The sequence below is a fragment of the Vanacampus margaritifer genome, chromosome 5, assembly GCF_051991255.1.
Source record: "Vanacampus margaritifer isolate UIUO_Vmar chromosome 5, RoL_Vmar_1.0, whole genome shotgun sequence".
Classification (NCBI taxonomy): domain Eukaryota; kingdom Metazoa; phylum Chordata; class Actinopteri; order Syngnathiformes; family Syngnathidae; genus Vanacampus; species Vanacampus margaritifer.
The window spans coordinates 8,943,824-8,958,823 of NC_135436.1; the positions used below are offsets into that span (position 1 = coordinate 8,943,824).

At 40.5% G+C, this 15,000-nt stretch overlaps 1 protein-coding gene across 1 annotated transcript in view; it reads left to right on the forward strand.

Annotated features, from left to right (window-relative positions):
• The window catches only part of tbcela (tubulin folding cofactor E-like a), a 12,727-nt gene extending 1,763 nt beyond the window's left edge, over positions 1-10,964 (forward strand). The window contains exons 3-10 of the mRNA XM_077566529.1: positions 1,376-1,549; positions 4,320-4,459; positions 4,684-4,865; positions 4,952-5,208; positions 7,515-7,641; positions 7,749-7,865; positions 8,450-8,561; positions 10,266-10,964. Of these exons, the coding sequence (XP_077422655.1) occupies positions 1,402-1,549; positions 4,320-4,459; positions 4,684-4,865; positions 4,952-5,208; positions 7,515-7,641; positions 7,749-7,865; positions 8,450-8,561; positions 10,266-10,472 (1,290 nt within the window). The 5' untranslated portion in view covers positions 1,376-1,401 and the 3' untranslated portion in view covers positions 10,473-10,964. The remainder of the gene's footprint in view (positions 1-1,375; positions 1,550-4,319; positions 4,460-4,683; positions 4,866-4,951; positions 5,209-7,514; positions 7,642-7,748; positions 7,866-8,449; positions 8,562-10,265) is intronic.
• The last annotated feature ends 4,036 nt before the right edge of the window (positions 10,965-15,000 follow it).

Consider the following 15,000-nt stretch of genomic DNA (forward strand, 5'->3'; position numbering starts at 1 on the left):
GAACGCCACAGAAGTAACGGCCAATCAAAATAGCATATCATATCGGTTATCACATTAACTCAGATATTTTGAAATTTTGGAAAACTTTATTTACTGTAGAAAACAATAGGGAGCTATTTACTTATTTAAGTTTTTATTTAACTTATGAAGACATGTTACTGCCCTTGAAAGATCCCTGAACTTTTTGACAAATTTTAGGACTAGATTTCGTAATTTTTAAGATTTTAATGCTAATACTTATTACTTAACCACATTTCGATTTCCATGCATATGTATACAGGGGGTTGCATCTTTTCCATTACATTGAGTTAGTGTATGTGCATTGTGCAAGGGTCAGTCACAGTCAGGTGTGTTGCACAACAGTTATTTATTCACAATTTTAAAGTTTAGTCACAATTGGCCATGTCACTATGTGCAGCAGGCCTAACATATGTAAGCCTGTGTAGTACTGTGTGTCTGTTTTCAAAGTCTGTTTTTGAACAACAAAATTTCTTATCTATTATTCTTAACATCTCTATAGAAGCGGTTTATGACTAAGTGGCAATACAAAAATATGTAAGTCCCAGCCATCAGTAGTATAGTTAATCTAAATCACTGATTTAGATTAACTATACTATCTAAAGCTGCAAAATACAAATCCAACTGAACTGGAGAATCGCATTAACACTACACACAGAGAAGGAGCCGTTTGCTTTCAGACATTACCACAGTTTACCAGCAGGCCAATTTATTAAATCAGATATTGTAACAAGAGCCTTTCTTTTTTTATTTTGTCTGATCTGATGGGCCACTACATAATGTATGTCTCTCTACAGCAGATTCCACGGCAGTCTCGTTTGAGTCTCTGCATCACAACAGCCTCACTACATAATAAGGATGTGAAATATGAGATGGTTTGTTTCAACTTTTCAAGGATATTCAAAAAGCGTGGCATCTTGTTTGCTGGCTGATTTAGACTTCTGTACATTAATTGTAATTGGTCTGTACATGACAGAAGTGATGAGATGTGTTTAACTGAAATAGGACAGCCAGTGGCATCTAAAGCTTGTCCTTGCTTCTGAGTATGAGAAGCTATTGAGCCGTCCATTATTCAAACCACTTCTCCAGTTCAGAGGTGACAGGGGTAGTAGCATGAGACCATACTAGATGACTTGAGGTTAGAGGTGATTTACACCCTTCACTGGCACTGACAAGGATGACACATAGAGACAATAATTCAAACTCACATTAAAGACTTACTTCCTTTTCCTCACTAAGTCATGTTTTTTTTTTGTTTGTTGTTTTTTCTTTTCAGTTTAGCTCAGCTATTGTGATGAGTGAGTGATCTGACCCGCTAATATCTGTTGAGTCATTGCTCTAATCCTGGTCAAAACAGGGGGAGACTGTTCCGAAAACAGAGTAATGGAGTCACCGGTGTGCCAGGATGGTCGAACCTTTGTGGAGGTGATCAATGAAAAGTACAGTCCGGAGAACTTTCCGTGCCGCCGAGGACCTGGCATGGGTGTCGTGGTGGTGCCCATTGCATGCCCCCAAAGGTCCCCCATGAAAGGTGAGATGGATAACTTATATCTAATCGATTCATGTGTGCATGTACTCTTCTCATCACTCTTTTCGATAGTGAGGTAATTGTTAGTGTATTAAGAGCGTAAGACATATAATGCAGATTAAATTAAATAGGTGTTTAACATTTTTAAGTTCAAGTGACTTTATTGTCAGATATGCTATACATACTTAACATACAACATACCTGAATTAGCATTCCCCTCAGACCTGCGATGCTGCAATAAAAATAACTAAACATTTAAAAGAAAAATAAACTCTGGCTAAAATATATACATTGTACATACTGTAAACATAAAAAATATGGTCAATCTGACTCAGCGGAAGTTAACCCCCAAAAATTATTTCCGATTATATGTTGTATGCTCCCCCTGGTCTAAACACAACATTTTGATTTTGATATTGCATTTGTGGAATATGCCATAAAAATCTACCCATTTTGATCCATCTCCGGAGGCGGCCATTTTGCCACTTGCTCTCGACTGAAAATGACAAAACAGTTGCTCAGGGCTCGGGTCATCAATCACGGCCAATGACTTTTACATGAATGGCATTACAATTTCTCGCCATTGGGAGAAGTGACGCCACCGGCGGCCATCTTACGTTGCCATTCGCTAAGGCCGCTTAACTTGAATACATGGATTTCTCTGCAGCGTTTTCACATATATTTTTTTGCCTCTGCGGTGAAAATGCCATCGTGTGTGGCATACAGTTGTACCAATAAGTCTGGGAGAAGCGCTACATCTACATTTCATTGCTAAGAAGACTACTTTGAATATTCTCTTATAAGGTAACTACGTAAATCTCTGAGTGTTAAATATTTGTCTGCATCATATTGACAGAACCACCAACAATTAAGTGAAAGTAAATTCACAATACTGAGATAATATACTCTGAATGGTTGATTCAAGCAGTGGAGTTCGCTTTTTGAGAGGCTTCTCATCACACCATACAGGGATCCTAGTATAAAACACGCACTGATATAACAGCGGGAAAACATTTTAAATCAGTGTGTACATTTTTTTTTAAACACGTGATAATGCTTTTTAGTTTTAAAATTTAAAATACCCAGATTATTCATACAATGCACTGAGGTTGAACACCATTCCTTTCTGGGAGGTTCCGTTCGTTCCTGTCCATGTGGAGGAATAAGCAAGAACACCAATGCAGGGCTTCAGTCTGTGAGCAAAATGGTTGCAAATGTGAGCTGTTTTTATAATATGTGATACTGGCCGTGCTCACAGTATTGTGAATAAAAGACTGTCCAATATCCCGATTGGCAATAGTGAGGTAACCGTTAAACTTAAACACGCTCAGGCCGAAGGTAGTGTGTGTTTCCGTACATAATGATAATGAAAAATGCTCTATAAAGCAATGATAATAGTAGTTGTATATTTAGAATTAGATGTACTAGACATTTATTTTATTTTTATTTATTTTTATTTTTATTTTTATTTCATTTTTTTCCCGGGAGAGCTCGGTATTGTTTATTCGGTAATTTTACCAATTTGACATATCATCATTGCTCTCTCTTTTTTTTTTTTTTTTTTTTAATATATATAGATATTTTTTTATTTTGTATGTGTGTTTGTGTGTGGGTGAGTGTGTACTCAGTAGTTCACCTAAAATCTATTAAAAATCCCATACCCTTCACCTAAACCGAATCCAGCTAGAGTCGTGAGGTTGTCAGGTGACCCGAGGAAGGATCAAAGAAAAGAAAGAAAAGTGAAATCCAGCGCCGACCAGACATCACCTACTACCCACCGGGTTACCAACCTGAGTCTTTCACCAACCCCAGAAACATCTAAATTCCAACAAATTAGGGAGACCTCAAGAGACCAAAGGAGAGACTGAGGAAAGGAAGGAAGGATAGATGAAGCAGAGTGAGATCCACAGACGTCAGCCTCCACCGATTCAACGACCAGAGGAAGAAGCAGATTGTGTTTGAATTTCGATAGATGCTGGTGTGGTAGATCTGGCATGCATGAAAACCTCCACCAAAGAAGGGAGCCGTCGACCCCGGCCTGGACAGAGCAAGCGCAACACGTCAGGGCCCTCCAGCCCACGACAGCGCCAAGGGACAACCCCCGGGCCCCGCAGGGGCCACCGGCCGGAGAGCAAACCCAGGAGCGCCCACCACCCCAACACGGCCCGCGCCCCCAACCCAATGCAGCAGGACGGGGCACGGCAGGCCCGCCAGGCACCCTACCGGTCCACAGCCCCCGCCCCCCATCCAAGCCGCCGCCCCCCTCACCCCACCAACCGCCAGACCCCGACCCCCAAACCCCGGGGACTCCCCGTACCCAGATATCGGTGCCGGAGAGGGACCGGCCAGCGGAGCGGCGAGGGCACCCGCGCCCACCTCGCCTCCCGGCGTGTGGAGGGACGTCCCGCCGTGGAGATGTACTAGACATTTAGACATTTGTCTGCAAACAAACTTCCTATTCACAGTAAGAGTAACATATTTTGCAAATAAAAACTTGAGTACAAAACTATTATGCATCAGCATTACTAATCATGGTCTTGCTGTCTTGCGAGCACCCCCTCCCCCTCCCTACTGCCAATACAAAATAAATCAATAAATCAATGAAAGGATGTTAACAATCTACACCACTAGTACTAGGTGAAAAGTTCATGTAGAACCTGGCAATGAGATGGATTCATCATACTGTTTTTAAATTTTGTCTTCTCTCTACTATATATTTATTCTCTGATTGAAAACAATTTAGACTCGAATAATTGTCCACATTCACTTTCAGACCGCCTGAACTTGCCCAGTGTGCTGGTGTTGAATGGATGTGGAATCAGCAGAGCAGGAGACCAGAGTGAAATTGCAGCCTTTTGTGCGCATGTGATGGAGCTGGACCTGTCCCATAACAAGCTGCAGGACTGGCATGAGGTGCTGTCTCTGGGTTTGTTCATTTATTCACTTTCAGTATTTCCATATAACATGGAAATGATCAAACAGCGGGTGTTGCTGGTTGTGTGTTGTCTTTGTAATAATGGGCCATGTAGCCCATAAGCTCGTGTTTATTTTCTGGGCTCCTTATTTTTAATAGGGCACAATCCAGTAGAGACCGAAAAAAAAAAAAAAAAGCTCAAATCAACATGACCTCTTTTCAGATCGGTAAAATTGTGTCAAACATCCCCAATCTGGATTTCCTTAATCTGAGCTCCAACCCGCTAGCAGGGATGACCCTTGAGCCACAGTGTGCCGAAGCCTTTTCTCGGGTGCGACGCCTCATCCTTAACAACACCCAAGTGTCCTGGGACACTGTCATGCTGCTAACTCGTGAGATACCCGAGTAAGGAGCACACTAAAGCCAGCACAGTACTGAATTGTGCTGTAATCACTATCCCTACAAGTGGAGTAATCAAAATCGTCTTGCAGGCTGGAGGAGTTGTTCCTGTGCCTTAATGAGTACAGTTGCGTGCGAGCCTCCAGTGTGGCCTGCCCCAACCTCCGCCTGCTGCACATCACAGACAACAGCCTACACGACTGGGCCGAAGTGCGCAAGTTTGGATCAATGTTCCCTGGCCTAGACACTCTGGTCATGGCCAACAACAACTTGGCATCCATACAGGACAGCAAAGATATCCTGCAACGGCTGTTCCCCAACCTTCGCAGCATCAACCTCCATAACTCAGGTTCGTGGCTTGTGCATGCATACTGCTTGTTAGATGAAGTCAAGTAGGGAAGGACTGGGCGATTAATCAAAATTTCATCTGGATTTCTATTTTGTCTCCTCGTGGTCATCAAAACATTATAATTGAAAAAACAATCTGCCGAACAGGGCAGTGTCTATTCCTACGTTCCTACGTAAGCACCCTGAATGCACCATATCACTTATGCTAGCAAGCGTGTGACGTACAGTATATGATGCCCTTCCTGAGTGTTAAGATGGTTGACACCTCAGTTGGAGTTTACTGTAAAACGAAACACAACAAAAAGAATTACACTCATAAAACCAAGACATCCTTCATTTTAAAAACATCACCAATGCTAATGCTAAAGCCAATGTAAAAGCCCATTGTCAGGTTAACAGAAAATTAGCATTGTGTTCTTTTAGTGATATTGCTTCAAATAATGAATATTCACACATAAACGATGTAGGAACACATACAGATAGGTAATATAATAATGCTCAGTCATATTTTCTTCCTAATCTGTGAAAATAAAGCTCAATTGCAACTTTCTTCTTCTACTTCCAGTTTTCTATTATAAGTACTCAATGCGTGCACAGTACAAAGTTAGCAATCAGCACTGCTGTGACATTTCTGTACAGGGTAACCCAAAATGATTGCAACCCATATATTGTGTCTGCCATTTATGGAGCTGATGATGGAATTGTTTTATATGGTACCCACATTAATTTGATTTGGTAACAATTCAGTCGTGAAAATTTGAGCTGTAGATTTTCTCACGCCTCCAAAATGTGCTCCAAGTGTCCACCTTGATAACCGCGAAACTCCTGGATGCAATGTGCAAAAATACAGCAATATATCACAAGAATAATAAATAGTAGAGAAAATACAGTTTATGCTGTTCATATGACCAGAGAGGAGAAAGCGAGTCTCGTCTGAGAACCACAAATCATTAAAAGTCCGGGTTAACATCATTTTTTTCACAAGCCCAATGACACATGACTGACATCTTTTTCTGTCACTATCCCCCTGAGTGAGCATCAGCTAAATAATTTTTTAAGGGTACACATTAGATCCATTATCCAAATAGGTCTCCAAGTTTTCCAAGGCAGAAAGAAAAAAAAGCTATTGAAGGTTCCATTCGTTATTCTTTTCTTTTGAATAATCTGAAACATGAGACAATAACAACTGTATCAGCCATAGAAGGACATTTTAGGAGTGGTTTGTAATGCCTTCATAATAGTTGATGAAATTAACAAACCTGTCATAGCACCCAGAAGCTTTGTGTGATTTGCAGCCGATCCTTCTCCATTTCACTTTTTAAGCTCTGCATAAATTGTATCTGAGGGGAGCCGCCTTGTGTTCAGTCTATTTTTATTGATTATATGAGAGTAGAAGGAACCAAAACAGTATTTGTAGACTTGGTGTTTGAACTTACCTTGATGAAAAATTCCCACATTTTGAAACTGTTTGCAGGTGTCATAACATGTCTGTGACATGCTTTCCTTAAGATTTCATGCAAGTACAGTTGAAAATGTGTTATATTCCTCAACAAGTGCACATGAATGCCTATATTACATGTACAAATGATTTCTATTTTGAAGGAAACTCTTCATTTAACATTTTTTAAATTGAATTTGTTTGTGTTTTGTGGTGGGGCATTGGTGCTTTGTTAATATTTTAAATGTGTTGGTCAGGAGAGATGAGTAATTTACTCGACATTGCTGTTTTTGTTCAATAAACAAATTGATTGTTCAATAAAATAGGGTGAGAAGCTCGGTCATCCGGGAGATACTCAGGGTCGAGCCGCTACTCCTTCGGGTTGAGAGGAGCCAGCTGAGGTGGCTCGGGCATCTGATTCGGATGCCTCCTGGACGCTTCCCTGGAGAGGTGTTCCGGGCATGTCTCACCGGCGGGAGGCCCTGGGGATGACCCAGGACACGCTGGAGAGATTATGTCTCTCGGCTGGCCCCGGGAACGCCTTGGGATCCCGCCGGAGGAGCTGGTTGAAGTGGCTGGGGAGAGGGATGTCTGGGCATCCCTCCTAAAGCTGCTGCCCTCGCGACCCGCCCTCGGATAAGCGGTAGAAGATGGATAGATGTTCAATAAAATATTTAAACTTGATATAGTTCTACTTACATGTGTTGAAATGCTGTGCTTTTTAATTGTATTATTTATATTATGACAAAACAAAATGCTTTCCAAAATTCCCCATCTTAACCACACATGGAAATGTACCCGAATTTTACTGGAATTGTTCTACCCCACAGCAATTAAAAAGTAAATATGTCTCCTTTAAATATGACCAGGTCTTAATCAATGGGAAGACATTGAGAAGCTGAACTTCTTCCCTAAGCTGGAGGAAGTGCGATTACAAGGCATCCCGTTACTGCAGACATACACCAATGAGGAGCGGCGCAGCCTGGTGATAGCGCAGTGAGTCGCTATAAAAACAAAATGCTTGGGACACTTGATCTCCATCTGTCATTACATTAGCGCATTTTCACATCATGTTACAAATATCCATCCGATTGTGTCTTCAGGCTTCCCTCTATATCACTGCTGAATGGAAGCGTTGTGACTGAAAGTGAGAGAGAAGATGCCGAGAGGTTCTTCATCCGTTACTACTTGCACTGTCCTGAGGAGGAGCTTCCTCACAGGTGTGTGTACTTCCTTGCCGACCTCTGTTCTTCACTTAATAATAATAATAACAGGGCAGATGACGGAAGCGCGGATGCCAGTGTGCGCCTACGGCCCCTCCGACCACCACCAAACATTCGCACCATTCATACACCCAGTGTGAGTAGCAATGTGTGTGAAGTGTGGACGACACATACCAGTAGGCCTAAATAAGACAAACCTGCAAGCGTAGCTAATGTGTACAGTATCTTCATAACTCATCTAAACTAACTGGGCGGAGATGATGATGGCAGTTGGTCAGGGCTTCCTTGACTTTTTTTTTTCCACATAACCAAGATTTGTTCAGTAATTGAAACATGCGTAGACTGCATCACTAAACAACATATGAACACTACTATGCCATAAATATGAAACAATCAAATGAAAGAATGTAACAAAAAAGTGAACAATTCCTTTATTTTACTGTGGTTGGCTTGCACACAGGCAGTAGTGCAAACTAGCTTATTGCGCAGTGTCTGCAACCACAAAATGTCGGGACCATCCTAAACCGAGGACCCTCTGTATAAGTGTGTCTTTTGTGTCTACGTGCGTGTGTGTGTTAAAGATACCATTGTTTGGTGAACAAGTATGGGAAGTTGGAACCTCTGGCTGAGATCGATCTCCGGCCACGCTGCCATGCTCAAGTTGAGGTTCACTGCGAAGAAAAAGTGGAACAGGTTTGTCACTTGCACCAAATTAATAACAAATAACATGTGGTGCTCATTTCAAAACCATATTTCATGAAACAAGATGAAAAAGGCTCAGATTTGTTTGCATTATTGTTACAGTCGCTACAGGGGATAAGTCACACGAGTGGAAATTCATTTTACAAAAACTCAGAACAGTTGATCTTGGCCTGGCACCCCAAATCCCCATTCCCTAATCATGTTTAAGGTAGTGAACGAGTTCCAGTTTGAAACTTCCGCAGTATGGAAATGTCTATTTTTAGTAGGGGTGTCAAAATGAGTGCGTTCATTTTTAGTCAAATTAAAAGTCCTTTAATGCCACAAATTTTTTTAACGTACGATTAATGACCGCCCCTTACTTGGAACGCCTGTACTGGGGGAATTCCAGTCGCAACGCAGCAAAGACATTCACGTCAAAATTTTGCAGTAATAAATTTAATAATAATGCATATATTTATGGAGACTGAGGTCAAGATGTATTTTACAATTTTAAAAATGTGCAGAATTTCAAAAGTTACTTCATGTTAAAGATTAGATAGCTCTTAATACAAAAAGAAACATGCACTGAGCTGTCACCAATGTCTTACAAATCCAATTATGCCATCTAGTGGCAGAAAAATGACCAACACAAATCAATATCACACTTGTTTTTTTACAGTACAGTACATCTTTTTAATTTTAACTAAATTTAATGAATTATTATGAAATTACTGTACCAATGACTAAAAGATGCAGCCATGTTTCTATCGGTTTAACTTTTTTTAAACTTTTTTTCACCACTTTCATGTTAACAAGAGTATGAAAGCTTAGAAGAAAATATGTTATTGTACATTTTACTGTACATTTAGAACATATATAAAATGTGTGCTTAATCATGAGTTAACTGTTGAAGTCATGCGATAAATTACGATAAAAAAAAGTTCATCCCCTGGCGCCCATAATATAACCATTATCCCATGTCGCATTGTGGCCGAAGGTAAGAATCCTGTTTGGTTATTGCACCTTTTGGATCTGTAAATAGTAAATCCTTTTTGTAGTGGAAGTTGCATGCTAAACTAGCGATACGTCACACACATTAGTGCCATGACTGTTTTTCTCCTTGTTCTACTTTTTCTTGTATTTCTGTTACCTTTTTTATGCGTTTAGTAGATACTTTGGGTGCATTTACCGCAACCTTTAGCATGTGGATACTAAACCTGCGTATGCGGGAATGCACCAAAAGAAAGTAGGAGGAATGAAAGAAGTAGAAGTAATCACGGCAACTAATATACGACATTGCTAGTTTAGCATGCAGCTTCCGCCACAATAAACATTTGCTATTTACAGCAACAACAAGTGCAACAACCAACCAGGATTCTGCCTTTGGTCTAAATGCAATGCAAGATTCTATTTAAGGTAAGCAATTTTTAAACTAAAAATATATATTTTTTTCTGTAGTTAAAAGGGGAAGTTTTGATCCAACAGAAACTCATTTGCTCCCATCAACACGATTAGGGAAGGGTGATTTTAGGTGCCAGTCCAAGCTCTAATTTTTGCACCCGAGTAGAAGTCGCCGAACCAGCCAAAATATGAAGGAAAAAAAAGTGATCCAATCTGAAAATATGGCATATTATTTTTTTTAATCTTCCTGCTCTACATAAACGCCAGCCATCCAATTCATGGCCTAAAATGCATGCTCGATGTGTATTTTTCCAGCTAAACATCCGTTTAGACCAGACGGTGGCCGAGCTAAAGAAGCAGCTGAAGTCAGTGGTGCAGCTTTCCACCAACAACATGAGGCTGTATTATATCGACAAGAACACCGCTTTTGGCCCGGACGAACTCAAGTACAACACGCGAGCTCTTCACTCCTACAATATCCAAGATGGTGATCAGATACTTGTTGTGCCCAAGACCAAGTGAATCGCTGGCTTCCAGCTGACCATTTTCTTTACTATATGATTAGTTGGATTAATTGCGGACTGTTTAGCTGACACTGGAAAGAGAGTACAAAATGCATATCTCTGGAGTCAAACGAAGATGAGTTTCATCCTGGTCTCTCAACAGTGGTAGGCTGCTGGGCCGCCACACTGGATAGGATTATTTCTTTATTTACTGTATTGAGCTTTAGTTTATGGCATCCACAAGGTGCAGGAAATGGAGGACAGCTGGAGAGAGAAAACTTGCAGGCAGCTCGAAGCTTCCAATGGGATAGCACTGCTGCACCTTTATCTCTGCATGAATGCACCACAACTGCATCGGCAAGTGCGCAACAACACTATTGTTGCACAAGTTACATTGAAACAACAAGAGGCAGTGCTGCTGAGTGGAACCAACGATGCTGCATCATCTGCATTGAGAAAGTGTTGAGAACAGCATCATTTCCCAGTTGTGACTTAAACAGCATCTTCTTGATCCAGTTTGTTCTTTAGTGGTGTGTTTATTTCATGCCGGCTGCGCAAACCCATGTTAGATCATACTCCAATAATTGTGAATTTGTGTTCAAGAATGAGAAAACTTATTACAGAATTTTAATAGATGGATCTTGTTTAAAGTTAGGACACAGTGGAATCTTGGTTTTTGTGATTAATCCGTTCCACTGAGTGACTAAATCTGAATCTCACAAAATCCAAAGCAATATTTCCCATAGGAGATAATGTAAATCCAATCAATCTGTTCCAGGCACCAACAAAATATATTTTATAGAGTATAACTAGCTTAATGTACAAAAACAATATGAAATTAATATTATAATGACTGATGAAGTGGATAAAAGAACATTTGGCGTTACTTTCAATTTAATTGAAGAATCTTGATGATGTGTACAGCGTTTTGGAGTTCTTTCTTGCATTCTCACCTTTATCAAATACCTGGCACAGAACTTTCCATCATTTTGTGTAAAGAGGGTTCAACAGACAAGGTGTATTCCACAAGGCAAGCTTTCACAATCAAATCCCAGTAGTTCAGCAAGTCTCAGTGGTTTGGCGGTGGTCAAGATACACAACCGACTCAAATGTTTTGTGATAATATTGTGTTGCAGGGGATTTGGTGAGCTCAGTAGTTGACTTGTGGCTGTTGTGATGGTACGTCATGTGATTTCTTTATAATCCCCTCATACTATGTTGCGCAAAAAAAAAAAGCGGTCAGACAAATATGTGCAATATGAATTCACGTGTGACGGAACGTATGGTGTTCCACAGGGTTAAATTCTAAGGCCTCTTTTCATTGTGTCTGCTGCCCGTGGGTTCCATCTTAAGAATCGAGCGGTGGTTGTTCTATTTTTTATTTTTTTTTTGCGATGAAGAAGGGTTTGGAAAGCAATAAGAAATTTCAGTACAAGTTTAAGAACCATTGGTCTAGACTCTAGACCAGAGGTGGGCAATCTCGGTCCTCGAGGGCCGGAGTCCTGCAGGTTTTGTAGGTTTCTCACTTCCAACACAAGCTGATTCCAATCAACAGGATCGTTATCAGGCTTATGCAGAGCTTGCTGATGAGCTGATCATATATCAGCTGTGTTGGAGAAGGGCAACACGCAAAACCTGCAGGACTCCGGCCCTCGATGCCCACCTCTGCTCTAGACCATAGGTGTCAAACTGTGTTGGAAGACGGAAACCTCCAAAACCTGCAGGACTACAGCCCTCGAGGACCGGAGTTTGACACCTATGGTCTAGGCCACATATGTCAAGATCCGGTCCTCAAGTTCTGCACGTTTTAGAGGTTTCTCTACAACACACCTGATTCAATGATCAGGATAATTATCAGGCTCCTGCAGAGCTTGCTGATTAGCTTAAATATGAATCAGCTGTGTTGAAGGTGGGAAACCTCTAAAACATGCAGGACTCAGGCCCTCGAGGACTGGACTTTGACACCACTGGTCTAGACCATTGGTTCTCAGCCCCGGTCCTCAAGTACACCTATCCAGCCTGTTTTCCATGTCTCCCCAGCCAACAAAGCCGAGGATCATCATCAGGCTTCATGCAGAGCTTGCTGATTAGCTGATCGTTTGAAACACCTGTGTTGATTGTGGTAGACATGGGAAAACAGGCTGGATAAAGGGGTACTTGAGGACCGCAGTTGAGAACCACTGGTCTAGACCCTAGCACAGGGGTGGACAAACTCAGTCCTCGAGGGCCAGAGTCCTGCAGGTTTTGGAGGTTTCCCTCTTCCAACACATGCTGATTCCAATCAACAGGATTGTTATCAGGCTTATGCAGAGCTTGCTGATGATCTGATCATATATCAGCTGTGTTGGAGAAGGGAAGCATCCAAAACCTACAGGACTTCGGCCCTCGAGGACTGAGTTTGCCCACCTCTGACCTAGCACCATGAAGAACAAAAGATATGGGCTGCCTCAGACCTTCACCTGTAAAAGTGCCCCTACTTTTCTTACAAAAACCTATACAGTATAATACCCGTTTAACATGATCATTAGCAAAGCAGACTGGGAGTGTTATTGCCTGGACTTTTTTTTTACAAAAGCTTGCATTGTGGAATATGCCTTGCCATCTGTTCTCTCTGTAAATAACTTTGGAAATGCTTTGGATGAACGTATATCGATTCCAGGAAATAAATGACAGACGGACGGGGGGGAATCATACGAAAACTAGGATGTACAAGTTTCCACTGTATTCTATATACCGGTACTCATATTGTCAGAATTGTCCACAATCATTTTTGATAAGCTACAAATCATCATCACATCATCTTACTCTGTGAAAAAGCAATCAATGTGCACATTTAAAAAATGAAATGCTGTAGCATACAGCAACATGACACCAAATTTGTCCACTAAAGGCCACAAAAGACTACTTATGTTTTGCATTATTCCTGTCAATTGTGTACATTGATCCACTGTCAGGATTTGTTGATGGAAGTAAACGGAGCAAAGGGACTTGAGGAGTTGTATAATGCTGTTTACAAAGAGTGATGATGAGAAAACTTGGAGATCCCCTCACAAGGCTGATGGTACAATACCCACTGAACCAAGGGGTGACCTCACTGATTTCTCTAAGATTTTTGTAGAATCCATAAGCTTGCTCCGGGTGGCGGAGTGGTTACCGTCACTTGCCTTCGGTGCAGTTTGGCGTAAGTTCGCTTCCCTGCCTGGGAACAAAAAAAAACACAAGCTTTGTCATGGAGCTACCGTTCTTGTGTTGTGTGCTGCCCCCTACAGGCTTTGCCTCAACTAGATGAGCTCTACATGCACTTGGTGTGACAGCTAAACTGTTGTTTATTGGACCTTCCAATCCAATCAAAGCCTCTGCATTTCAAATCTCATGACATCTATTTGATCTATTTGTAGCCTTGAGGGACACACAACCTCTTATATTTGCTTTACTTTTTTGATGAGTAGCACCAAGTATTTTTTTTGGTTTGTTTTCAGAATTACGAGTAAAAAAAAATAAATAACACCAAAACTATTGAAACAATGAGGTCCGTTCCTTTATTACTTATTTGTTTATTGAGTTATTGATTGATTGATTGATTTGCTATTGACTGAAAACCTATTTAGTTTACTGGCAAGTACAGAACAAGATTTTTTGTGTGTGTGTGTGTGTCATTTGTATACAATACCCGCTTTGATAACTTGGCACAAAGGTAATGTACTTAAATGTGCAGATCCTCCTCATAGTGCTCTTACTGAGATGGGAAAATAGCTTGCTATTGTTGAATTTGAATTTGATTTATTTAAAGGGGACAGTGAAATTTAATAAAAACACATAGAAATTCACAAGTTAAAAAAGCCAGAATTAGCCAGAAGGCTATTTTCCATCTGTCATCCCCTGGCCAGGATGTTAAAAAAAAGCAATACAATACAAACATAGAAGTACAGAGTAGACACACAATTAATAAAAACACATTTTTTGGACTATGTTGGCTATTGCCTTTATGCCATCTAACATGTTCCTAATCCGTAACTTTATAGGATAAACAATATAAATTAGGTAATGGTAAATGGAAAAACTTTAAAAAGGTCATGAATAGGGAATGTCTTGGTTCTCTATAAACTCCATTTTGCTCCTGTTCATGTTTTTCCCCCCACCCGTCCCCAATTTAAAATTTTCAATATCTTAACCACAGTTTACTGCAGCTCACTCTTTCAACTTTTTGTTTTAATTTCATATCTACAAAGTTTGAAAAAGGTAACACGTCTATTTTTGCTATTTTTATCTGTTTTTAAATTGAGGGCAACATTAATTAAGGTAAAAAGTCATCAAAAGAAAGCCATACTCAAATGAACAAAACATTATTTCCCACCACTGAGACTTATGTTTTGTTTTGTTTTTTTGTTCTAAATTAATTTATTTATCTTTTGACATTCAACTCTTTTATTTTCAAATTGCGGGTATAAATAAAATAATCTGCCTCGCTGTTTCAATACTTATGAATAGAAGTGTAAATCACCCATTATTCTTGTGCAAGTCACTCTAGTTCCTCTTTAAACTACCCT